At 34.5% G+C, this 12068-nt stretch overlaps 1 protein-coding gene and 1 pseudogene across 2 annotated transcripts; one reads left to right on the top strand and one right to left on the bottom strand.

The window, feature by feature from the left end:
* Nucleotides 1-744: 744 nt before the first annotated feature.
* LOC100803823 (plant intracellular Ras-group-related LRR protein 9) lies at nucleotides 745-4402 on the top strand. The gene is made up of 3 exons (XM_003523053.5): nucleotides 745-1750; nucleotides 2860-3026; nucleotides 3494-4402. Exons 1-3 carry the CDS (start codon nucleotides 1031-1033, stop codon nucleotides 4146-4148), a joined length of 1542 nt encoding a protein of 513 aa, XP_003523101.1. The 5' UTR covers nucleotides 745-1030; the 3' UTR covers nucleotides 4149-4402.
* Nucleotides 4403-6087: 1685 nt separating this feature from the next.
* On the bottom strand, nucleotides 6088-8441 carry LOC100804351 (UDP-glycosyltransferase 87A1-like; annotated as a pseudogene). The gene is made up of 2 exons (XR_414045.4): nucleotides 7817-8441; nucleotides 6088-7091 (listed from the first exon to the last, which is right to left on the bottom strand). The product of XR_414045.4 is annotated as a UDP-glycosyltransferase 87A1-like (transcript).
* Nucleotides 8442-12068: the final 3627 nt, after the last annotated feature.

Genomic DNA, 12068 nt, shown 5'->3' on the forward strand with positions numbered 1-12068 from the left:
TAGTTATTATTTTAAAATTTAAATATTAATAAAAGACTGACATTTCAAATAATGAAAAATTGAAAAAAAATATATTCTCAGAACATAAAATATTAAAGTGAGATTTTTAAAATTTAATGTATCAAAATAAAATAAATCAAAATTAACGTTAAGCCAATAATCATCTACCCATGGACGCAAACAGGTAATGAAAGTGTAAATATGTTATATGTAGATGTAATATTCCATCCATAAAATATTTTCCTAGAATTCTCATCACGTGTATTTCAACTTTGTCATGCATTTTAATTGTTGTATATGTATTAATTGTGTCCTAAAATTTTTTAAGATTATTATTTATTCTTCCTGTCAAAAAAAGATGATTATTAATTTTTTTATTTATTTCTCAAATGTTTTTTAAACCGTCTTTATCTTTTTTCGCCACAGTACTTATTATATTTGTTATTTTTTTTCACTCCTCTTCCTATCTTTTGCTTCAGTCTAAAGAATATAAACTTAAAATATGATTTTTTTCCCCACAATTTAATTAGAATTACTTCAGAAGCCAATCATTGATAATTTGCATAGTAATAGTAAATTCATATTTAAATGATTAAAAAGAGAATTTAATAATGTATTTAGTGTGCATTAAAATAAATATCAGTCATTAAAAATATTAATATTTCTTTAAGCATATAAGTTAGATATTTGCAATCTTTCTAGCAGTAATACTTTTTGAAGAAAAAAAAGTCAAATTAATGAAGGAATACAAAATTACATGTACTTACTAAAAATCTTCAAAAGCACTTCTGACTTGTAACCCAAACATGGGTTACAGTGAGTTGTGACCACCCCTTATGACTCACAGAACTAGTCTATTAAAGTCATAGATGCACTCTCCACTTTTACTTACTTCCACACTGTCCAATATAACTCTTTCTTGTAACTAAAGCCAAACGCGATATTCTCAACGCTTCATTGAATTGATTCGATATTATCCCAATTTCACAAACCCCAACCTCGCTTTCTCTGTCATCCAATTCACACCGCCATGGATCCCAACCCCGGAACCTTCCCTCTCCTCTCCTACATCATGTCGCGCCTCCCTTCCCTCACTCCCAGACCCGCCGCCCCGGCACCCTCCGATTCCGACCAATTCGACATCGAACAGCCACCGGAGATTGTGGGCCAAATGCCGCACCTGGCGGACCCGGAGCTGGTGGCCTCTATGGGCCGGGCCGTGGCACAGGTGACGCAGGCCCGCTCGGTCCTCACCCTCATCGGGGAGCGACCCACGCACGAGGAGGTCGACAATGCCCGGGCAAAGTTGGCCGACGTCGAGGCCCAGCTCTCCCGAGAACTGGAAGAGATCGTGCTGCAGGCCCGGCCCGCGGAGATCGAGATCCAGGGGTGGCGGGCCCAGCAGGCCGAGAGGGAGAGGGAGTGCAGGGAGCGGGCCGAGACGGAGAGGCGGGTGTGGAGATCGGTGCTGCAGCTGGACGAGATGCACGAGGCTTACGAGAAGCTTCTGAAGGACGCGGAGAAGCGGTTGGTGAAGATGTACGAGTCCAAAGAAGACGGCGGCGGCGGCGATGCCGACCTGGCTTATGGCGAGGAAGTCAACGAAGAGGTTGTGGGGATTCTGCAGGAGGCTTACGGCAAAGGAATGGAAAGAATTGATCTTTCTGGACGCCAGTTGAAGCTCTTGCCTGAGGCTTTTGGTCGCATTTCTGGCTTGCTCGTTTTTGATCTTTCAACCAATCAACTCTCGGTAACCTCCACCTTTTTTTTTGCTACTTATTTTCCGTAATTGTAGAAGATTTTTTTCTATAGCCAAATGTTAATCATTAGTTTGTTAGTTTTTTTTCGGAAGAATACATTCAACCCGCGCGACCTTTCTCCTCTTTTCTTCTCCCTTTACCATCCATCTCACCGTATATTTCCTTTCTGTCTAAGAATGTAATCAATCAATTAGTCGTTTTTTTCCCTATAAGCCGATTCATGAGTACATGACATGGCTCATGTCCTCTGATATTCAAGGAGTGCGTTTTTTTTCCCTTCACATTGATAGCATTTTTGCTTCCGTGGTGGAGACGTGAATTTCCATGTCAAATAGGAAGCCAATAGCTTCTGCGTTTTTTTTAAAGAGAATTACGTGATTTCTTCAGTGCGTGTTTGTTTGCGTTTTGGATTCGCGTTTGCCTTCGTTTTCACTTCAAAAATTGGAAGAAGGTGAAGAAGCAAGGCATTTGTTGATTCCGCAGATCAACATCCGAAGTGTATGACACGTTACCAAACATGCTCTTAGTTTAGACACGTATCCGAACATGCATTTTATCATTCAAAATCACGGTGAAACACTAGCCAACATGCTTCTAGGTAAATATTTTCATGTTTGGTCCAACATTGAAGAATCAATTTTGGATCCTATATTGATTTTAAGTGGAAGCAATTTTAGGTAAGTTTTAAGTTGCATAAAAAAATTATACTTGGTTTTAGTACTGACTTGCTTTTTGAGTAGACACTTATAGATCATTTCACTTCAAAAAGCAATTTTGCAAAATCAATTCTATGCATCTGTGGTTTGATGTTATGCTGTCCAGAATCACATTAAAATTTTAGTTAACGAGATTTTAAGTAATTAAAATTAATTTCATTTGAAATCAATCTTGTAGAAGCTCACTGCACAAAATCTGTGACAGAGATTGAGAATTAAAATCAATTATAGATGATGGCGGCTTTCATTTTGAATGTGTGTGTATGCTTCTTGGTGCTCCATTGGTGTTTAAAATCATGTTGCACGTACTGGTCTGTTTCGATGATTTAGCATTTTTTTAATTGATTTACATGTATAGTAATATATTGCGTGCATCACTATAGGCAATTCCTGATTCAATAGCTGGATTGCAAAACCTTGAGGAGCTTAATCTGTCTTCAAATCTTTTGGAATCATTGCCAGATTCAATTGGGTTGTTACAAAAGTTGAAATTGCTCAATGTCTCTGGAAACAAGCTGACTGCGCTTCCTGATTCCATCTGTCAGTGCAGGTAAGTGAGAAATTCTTAAGAGCAGTTCCTTGTAATTACATTTACCATGCCTTGTGATTTGGGATCCCTTTTGGACATTAGCATCCATGTGTTTTAAGAATAAATTGTTAACTTTAGTGGAGAACTGCATGAGTATTTTGTAAGCCATACTTGTAGACTACTAGCGCAATGAAAAATGGGAGCAGTTTTTATGCATGCACGAGCAATAGCTTTTTTTTTCAAATTTGGGAAGTTTGTCTTATATCAAGGTTATGTCCGATTTTGTCATTTTGTTTGTGACTTTCACATAGGTAAAGTGTTTAAACACTGTCAAGAATCTCACTAAGAATTCTATGTTCTGTTTGTGCAAATATCATCTCATTTTTAAAACCATGACAGGAAAACATACTCAAGTCATTTAGGAATTTGTTCAAACTATAAATGCTTTAATTATAAACGGTTGATCTCCTATTATGTTGAATGATCAGGTCATTGGTGGAGTTGGATGTAAGCTTTAACAATCTCTCATATTTGCCAACAAACATTGGATATGAATTACCGAACTTGCAGAAACTCATGATTTATTTGAACAAGATTCGATCTTTTCCCTCATCTATCTGTGAGTTGAAGTCCTTGCACTATTTGGATGCTCACTTTAATGAGCTACATGGGCTTCCAATTGCAATTGGGAGACTGACTAATCTTGAAGTTCTCAACCTGAGCAGCAACTTCAGTGACCTCAAAGAACTTCCTGAGACATTTGGTGATTTGGCTAACCTCAGGGAATTGGATCTCAGCAATAATCAGATTCATGCTCTTCCAGACACATTTGGTCGCCTTGATAATTTAATCAAGCTCAACTTGGAGCAAAATCCTCTTGAATTGCCACCAATGGAGATTGTAAATCAAGGGCTTGAAGCCATAAAGACTTTTATGGCCAAGAGGTGGCTTGATATATTGTTGGAGGAAGAAAGGAAAAGCAACCAAGAAATGCAAGAACCAGAACAGGGTGGTTGGTTAACACGAAGCACCTTCTGGTTGAAGAATGTTTCTGGAAATGTAATCGGGTATATTGGAACTACCGTTGGATCTCCCATGTCACCCAAATCTCCCAGAGATGCATATCTTGATCAGCAGCTATGAGGTGAAGGTCCAACACATTGGGACTGTCATACTTGTAATTTAGAGGAATAATGTAGATACTATGTGCTGCTAAGCAACAATTCTCTGCCACTCTCTCTTTTGGTTCTCTGCCCCACCCGAAATAGCGTGGGTTGCTTTGCTTACAGATATTTTTGTTTTGCTTAGGTTATATCTGGATGAGAAATGCCAGTAAAATACACTTTCTTCCCCCACACATTTTTGTATTCGGTGAAACTCACGTAGATTTTACTAAATATCTGAGTATTATATGAATTTCAATTAAATGAATTAATAGAAGAGAGTATTATGTACACAAAAAGAAGTGTTATTAAGCATGCTAGCAGTACTCCTGTTTGAATTTATAGGAAGAGATGCGATAAAGTAAAACGAAATGATACAAGCTTCCATTATTCCAATTGTTTAAGATAAAATGAAGTGAAATGAAACATAATAAGTAATAAAATGCATTTTTGTAGTTAATGAATAGATTTAAATTAAATAAGATGGATTATGCAAAAATTTATAAACTGGTCTATGGGCTGTAGTAGATAGGTTTGTGGGGTGTTGCTTGCAGCTACATTCTAACATTATAAACATGTTTGGTTAACCGTTCAAAAAATATTTTTAGGTGCTGGAAGTACTTTTGGAGTTAATTCAATTTCTGACATGTTTGGTTATTGTCAAATTAAAATTTTGTCAATAAACTTTAATCCAAACATCAACTATGTTGTTTTGGAGCTATTCGATGTATTTTTTTTTTTTCTAGATGCACATGAAATCTTACGAGTCCAATTTATGTTTGACAGATTGTATTACATTCGAAGGATGTCATAGTGTTCGATATTTTTGCTTAAGAGCATCTTCTATGGGGAGTGTTCCTCTCACAAGTAAAAAATTAGCAGCTCAACAGAGGATATTGTGGGATCCAGTAAATTTTAGGTTGTTAAATAGTTTTCTTTCTATTCCGTGGGACCAATCACAGAAAGCATTCCCAAAATCTTACACTTTGGATATCCATTAGGCGATTTTAATTTGTTCAATAAAGTGTTCAAAAACAACTTATTCAACTGTATAATTTAATGCATTTCTTTTGTGTGAATTAATTGAAAAATGATAAAAGATGGCCTCATGCATTCAGTCAATTTGGTTAAAATCTATTGTTACTCAATAAATTCTAATCTATTGTTATATTGGTAACGTCTGCGTAACTTCATCTCCATAGGCATGTATATAAATTAGCAGTGGTTTTAATATTTGTTGCTTCTTTTTTATTATTACACGTGCTCACCTGTATCTCATTCTCCTTTTCAGCATTATCTATAACTTTACTTCTTGATAGCCGTATCGACCCCTTTCTTCAGTACAGTTCTGCAGATCTATATTTCCTTTAAAGAGGGTTCCCTTATTTTAAATTCCGAAGGATTTAGAATTATTCATAGAAATATACTTGGCTAGTTGGCTTCCTGGGAAGTCTTTATAGGTTAGTGTTCTATCAGTACAACTAAGCATATTTTTATTTGCTGCTTTCGGTACAAATATCAAGTGATTAAAATGTTTTGCAATTAGAAGGGCAAAACAAAAGATGCTAAATAAAATGTTAATTATTAGTTAGTTAGAATGGTAATGGGGGATTCAATCTCACGATATCTCCCCCTCTCCCTTCAACTCTTAAACCCCACGAAACCAACCTTATAACTCCTGATTGTTACTCTTGCTGATTGCATCTTCAAAATGGGACAATCTATTCCAGGCTCACCAACCTCAGGTTGCAGCTGGTGTAAGCTCAAAAGCTGATATGCCTAAGATCCTGTCACAGTTAAGGGAATAGTTCCATAATTTATATGTATGGATCAAAGTACCAATGGTGAAGTACAGATGAATTTCATTATCTTTATCCTTCACCCTCACATGAACCAAAAATCAAATAAGAGCAAGATAATTTTGTTTCCAATTTTTCTCCTTTCTAGTTTTATCTGCCTATTTTAAGCTCAACCAAGTAAAATGTACATCACACATATCACATCTTTTATTTGCCTATTTTGTACATCACATATCCCCTGCCTCTCAATGACCTTTGAACACACAAAACATCTTTTATAAATGCATCAAGGTTCACATTGGAGGATCCACCTTCTGCAACTGCTCGGTCACAAATGCCCTTAAATTCTAGTGCCCTGTCTCGAATTTCTTTTCGCTTTCCAAGATCCATAAACTCTCTAATCACTTGCACTATTTCATCTTTTGTTATCAATTCTGCACTTCCCAAATCTGATCTTTTAAGCTCCCACCCATTCTTCCACTCTTCCAAAATTTGCCTACTATTTGGAACTTGGTCTAAGAAAAGAGGGAATGTCAGCATTGGAATACCACCAAAAACAGCTTCTAGAGTTGAATTCCACCCACAGTGGCTCCAAAACCCACCTACAGAAGGATGTGACAAAACCTTCAATTGGTCGCACCAAGGCACCACTAAACCCCTATCCCCACATTTCTCTTTTAACCATGAAACTTCTCCACGAACCACCCACAAGTAACAAACACCACTCGTGTTCAAAGCTGAAACAATTTCATTCATTTGGGCACATGACACAGAAAGGAAACTACCGAGAGAAATGTACAATACAGACATGGATGGCTGATGATCTAGCCAATTTAAGTAGTCAACGTTGTAATCACTGTCGTTGGTCACAAAATGACATGTTTCGTGTTTGAAGTAAGGAAAGGCAATGCGACAAATTGGAAAGTGGAACATGGCTCTCAAAGAATCAATTACTTCAGCTTCCAACTCTTGAACAGTATTAACTATAAGACAATCTGCTTTTGGCACTACTGAAATGCATTCCAACTCAAGCTGCAAAAACCTCAAGTCATTTTCACGAAGCACCGTTCGAAGATCAGCTAATTGTGCTGCAGAAATTCCTGGTATATGCTCTTCATAATCATCTACACCATTGAAAGCCACAAATTCAAACACCAACAAATAAAAACTATATTTATAAAAAAATAATAATTCACTATAATTATCTGCTTCACTTCGACTACCTTTGAAAACTTTATTTTAAATATTCACCGATTTATAATTTTTATAACCGAATTTCATATAATTTAGAAAATTAAAAAGAATTATATAACCTATTGTTGGAAATTTTACATTGATTGATAATATGACTAAAATAGTGTATATAAGTTTAGAACAATCCTCGTTCCGTGAGTTAATCTTTAGGGTTAATTTTTAGGGTTGAAGTAGGCTCAAACACAAAATCTAAGATTGATATTAGTGATTGTTGTATCTCTTGGGTCACTAAAGATATTAGTCCCTATTATCTGGCCATGATTAGATATCACTCGCAAATGTTCAGTTCAGTTCTGCAAACATTGCGCTAGAGATGCGTAGTTCTAGACTTGAGTAAACTGTGTTGGAGATCCCTTTAATTTGACTTGTGATATAAGGTCGAATCCAAATTCTGAAATTTATAATGTACCTAAAGAATGAATAAAAACAGTGATTTCTTAATCACTTTAAAATCTGAAGTTGAAACGAAAATTTGTCAATTGCTTAATGCTTAAGAGTTTGAAAAATTAATTAGTTTTCCCATAAGATAGCTAATTTAACAAAATCATCTTAACTAATTCACAATTACATTTTGCAGTGACCTTAGAAACCCTACCTAAAACATCAACCTTCAAAGAGTGGTTACGAACCAAGCTTCCTAGTTGATGCAACGTGAGGTAAAAGGAAGCCGACATGGTCCAAAGCAGCGCGACCGGAATATTACTGCGGCGGGCGACGGCGACAGGGAAGTGAAGCTCGACGTCGGCGACGAGGGCGGTGACGGGAGGGTGAAGGCGGCGGAGGAGGTGGTCGAAGGGAGGTTCCATGTTGGTGACGACGGCTTTGAAGAAAGCGGGGATATCGGAGGCTATCTAAGATTGGAAAGGGATAACGTTGGGGATGGTGGCGAAGCGAACGTTGCTCGGCTTCGGCTCGGAGCCGATGAAGCCGAGCCACTCTTCGGTGACAAGAATGGTGATGATGAAGGGAGAAGATGAAGATGCTGCCGCGAGTAGTTTGCAGAGGTTCATCATGCAGTTCACGTGTCCTCGACTTGGGAATGGCATGGCCACCACGTGTCCATTGAATCTAAGAGATTCTGGAATTTCCATGTCTCTGGCTCAGACTGAAAACTTCAAGCTAGGGTTTCATTGATTGAGTACGTGGTGACATTATCTACACTCTTATCTTACATATACCATTTTTGAGCTCTCATAACTGGCCCTCTTAATTTCTCCATCTTTTTTGTCCCCACTTGAATGATTAAATTAATCTCAATTTCTTTCTATCTTTTAATATATAATTATGTAATAAAAATATCTCCCACTATACTATATTTTTATGTCCATAAAATATCTAACACTTTTATGCAATAAAATTTATTTCCATGAAAATGAGTTGTTTGTTTAAATTAAAATAAATAATTCTAAGAAAACTGATTCTTAAAAATGTGATTTTCCCAAAAGCAGATGATTTTTTTTTTACATAAAAAACAGATTTTTTTAAAAAAAAAATAAAGTTTCAACTAACACGCAAACAAGCAAAAAATAATTATTTTATTAAAAAATACTTTTTATTAAAAGAATAAACTAATAAAATGAATCAGGCCGATCGTATAAAACCAAGCTGGACTAAAAAAATAATAGCCGAAATATAATAAAATATATTTGGATCGGCCTAATAATCTCCAAGGTCACTAAATCTAATTGGACTTATAAAATAAGACTAAAAAAATATAACCTAATCTAATCTAATTCATGACTCATGCTTAGCCTGGCCGGACCAACCTATCTATTTTGTCACTCTACCTACATTTACTAGATAATTTTAGAATCAATAAATATACTCATACATTCACTTTTTCTTTCATCTCCTTCTCCATCTATTTTTTTTTTCCCTATCTCTTTCGTCCTTTTTCATTACATCACATCACTTATCATATTATTTTCCCTTTTTCCTTTTTATTTTCTATCTCTCTATTTTTACACCCATACACTCCAAATTTGGGATGTATGAATATCCTATACTCTTTTAGAATATCTTCATGTTCTACTACTGTTATCTCGATAAAAAAAAAATAAAAATTACGTTGCGTAGTCACGGGTCATATTTTCTTTGTCAAACATTTCCTACTTATATGTTCTTCGTCGCATCACTTGCCTAAAGCACTTTAAGAATCAATTTTTTAATCGTCATCCTGTGGACATGAGAACATTAGAAAAGTTCAGTGTCTTTTGTAGTATATATATGATCAACTAGGAGTCACCTAGCTAACCTCGTGGTTGTGGACGAATTTTTTTCCCAAATGCATAAAAAATTAATAAAATACCAAAACATATATATCCCCATTATTTACCAAAACATATATATTTATTATTTATTATGTAAATTCAAGTTAGAGGATCCGAATTTATACCGTATTTTTTCAACAAAATTTCAAAAATCTGTTGAGAATTCGGGTCCCCTAGCTTAAATTCTCAACGTGATTTTTTTTTTAATTTTTAAGAAAAATTAATTTTTTTAAAAGGTTTAAAAATAATTAATATAAAGAAAATCAATAAAATTAAAGAATATTATGATATAATTTTCTAATTATCATGTAAGTATTTAAATAAATTACAAACTTAAGACACTTGAACATGTTGTGAATATTTTTTAACTTCAATTTTTGTTTCGTTGGCGGTTTTTTTTTACTTATGTATATTAATTAAAAATGAAAAAATTAATTAGTAGTCTTAAAATAAATTTAAAAAAGGGGAAATGATTTAAAAAATTAAATTGATTAAAAATACAGTGAATAAATAATTACTACATCTCAGTTATATAATACACATAAATTAAAACACTACGGTAATTGAGATGAAAGGTAGAGAGACATACATAATAAAACGAGAATAACGGAATATACTAACAAATACAATTGAAACACGAAAATGATGAACCTAATGATAGTTTGAAAGATGTTGTGTAACAAACATGTCTTCTTTCATTTGGGTTACTGATTTGTTAAAAATAACTAAAATTTCTATTGGGTTGAAACGTTTCTAGTAGTTGGATTTTGCTAACACTTTTAATACGTCTTCATCATTTTTCAACTCTATTATTTCATATTCAATTAATTTTTCTGAATATTTTGCATGACCTGAATGTCGAAAGAACGATCGTCTGATCATCTGTGATTCATGAATTCCATAAGGGAGAACCCCTAGAGGTGTAACTTGCATGATGACATCCTTGAGTGTCTCGATGCTGATGCTGCATCCCGAAGGAATGTCAAATCTTGTTGGATTTGTTCCAGTGAAGGAATAACCCAAAAACCCACCTTGTCATGGTGTGTTTCACTTCATGTTGTAATACAACATTGCATCATGAGTAGGAGTAATGAAGGATTGAAATAGGTTGAGTATACCATCCGATGTTCTATTGATGGTATATAATAATTCTATAGGGCCAACATACGAGTATTACTCATTGCACATTAGCATTGTGCAAACATCATCATCATTTTTCAATTGTAGAGATTGAAAAAAATATTACTGACCTGTATCTATGGATGACTGTCGGTAATAGATTTCATCCACAAATTGGTCATTGGTTAGTTGAAAGGTGTTGTGCATTCTACTCTTGAGTGTCTCAAAAGAACACTCATTAGGAACTCATATTGGTATTGGAGTAGGACTTTGAAAATAAACACAAGTTTGGTTGTGAATGATTGATCAATTTGAAAAAATAAATGCTAATCTTAGGTTAGCAATGGTCTGATTATTTGTTTCTCCCAAGAATGTCATAGTATTGAGATTGAATTTGGTTTGTGAAGGTATGTTGTGTGGAAGTGTGTGATTGTATTGAGTGTGTTTCGTGTTATTTATAGTTGTTTGAATATTTTCCCCGTTGATGTGTATTGGAATCTCATAAGGTTATAATTGTGTTTCTGATAGATGCTTGTGTGAAATCCAATGTTGATTGAGAATGTCATTATTTTATATAGTGCATAATGTATAGTGTATTGTGTTATCTATTAACTCATTGGCAAATGCATTAAATTTGTCAAAAGTAGTAAAGTATTCGGAAGTCCGAGTGTTAAATTCATAATGACTTTGTTTGTATTTAGATTGATACAAACCCAATTTACAAGTAAGAGATAAGGAATTTAAAATAACAAATAAAGAAAGATAGGAGATACGATAAAATAAAAGATAGAAAAGATAAAAGATTTAAATTAAAAGATGATAAAGACAAAGATAAAAAAAAGATAAGATAAGAAAAATAAAAGATTAAGATGAAGATAAAGAAAGATAAATTCAAAATGTGATAATGTTAGAACCTAACTTACCTTATTTGCCTAAGATGTATTATTTTAGATTTTTCTCTTTCAATTTGGTGAATTTTTTTCCTACCCACATCTGTTACAATACTTGCCCCTGATGTCTCACAATGACAAACCTATTTTACCCATTTATCTCCCAAATGACTTTGCAAAGACTCAATAGATAAAATGCACGAAGTTCTAATTCTAAATGTTTGCTTTGATGCATGGGCATAATGCAATCACTTTATGTCTAGCAATGATTTTATTAAGATACTCCTTCCTTTTAGTTCTATTAGAAATTATCCTTTGTCGAGAGACTAATCCGTAAAAATGATGCATGTAAGACCTTAATTGTATTTCTATTAAGGATTACCCTCTATCGAACACCTAATCCCTAAAGATGATACAAGGATAAATGATACATGAAATTAAAATAAGAAAGGATAATAGGAAAGAAAACACATGTCTGCATTGATAAATATGAAATGTACAATACATTCTTTGGCTTTTTAGGCCTGCCAGACCCTAATTAAAGGTTTAGCCTCTCATAGCCATAAAG

The sequence above is a fragment of the Glycine max genome, chromosome 4 (genome assembly GCF_000004515.6).
Source record: "Glycine max cultivar Williams 82 chromosome 4, Glycine_max_v4.0, whole genome shotgun sequence".
NCBI lineage: Eukaryota > Viridiplantae > Streptophyta > Magnoliopsida > Fabales > Fabaceae > Glycine > Glycine max.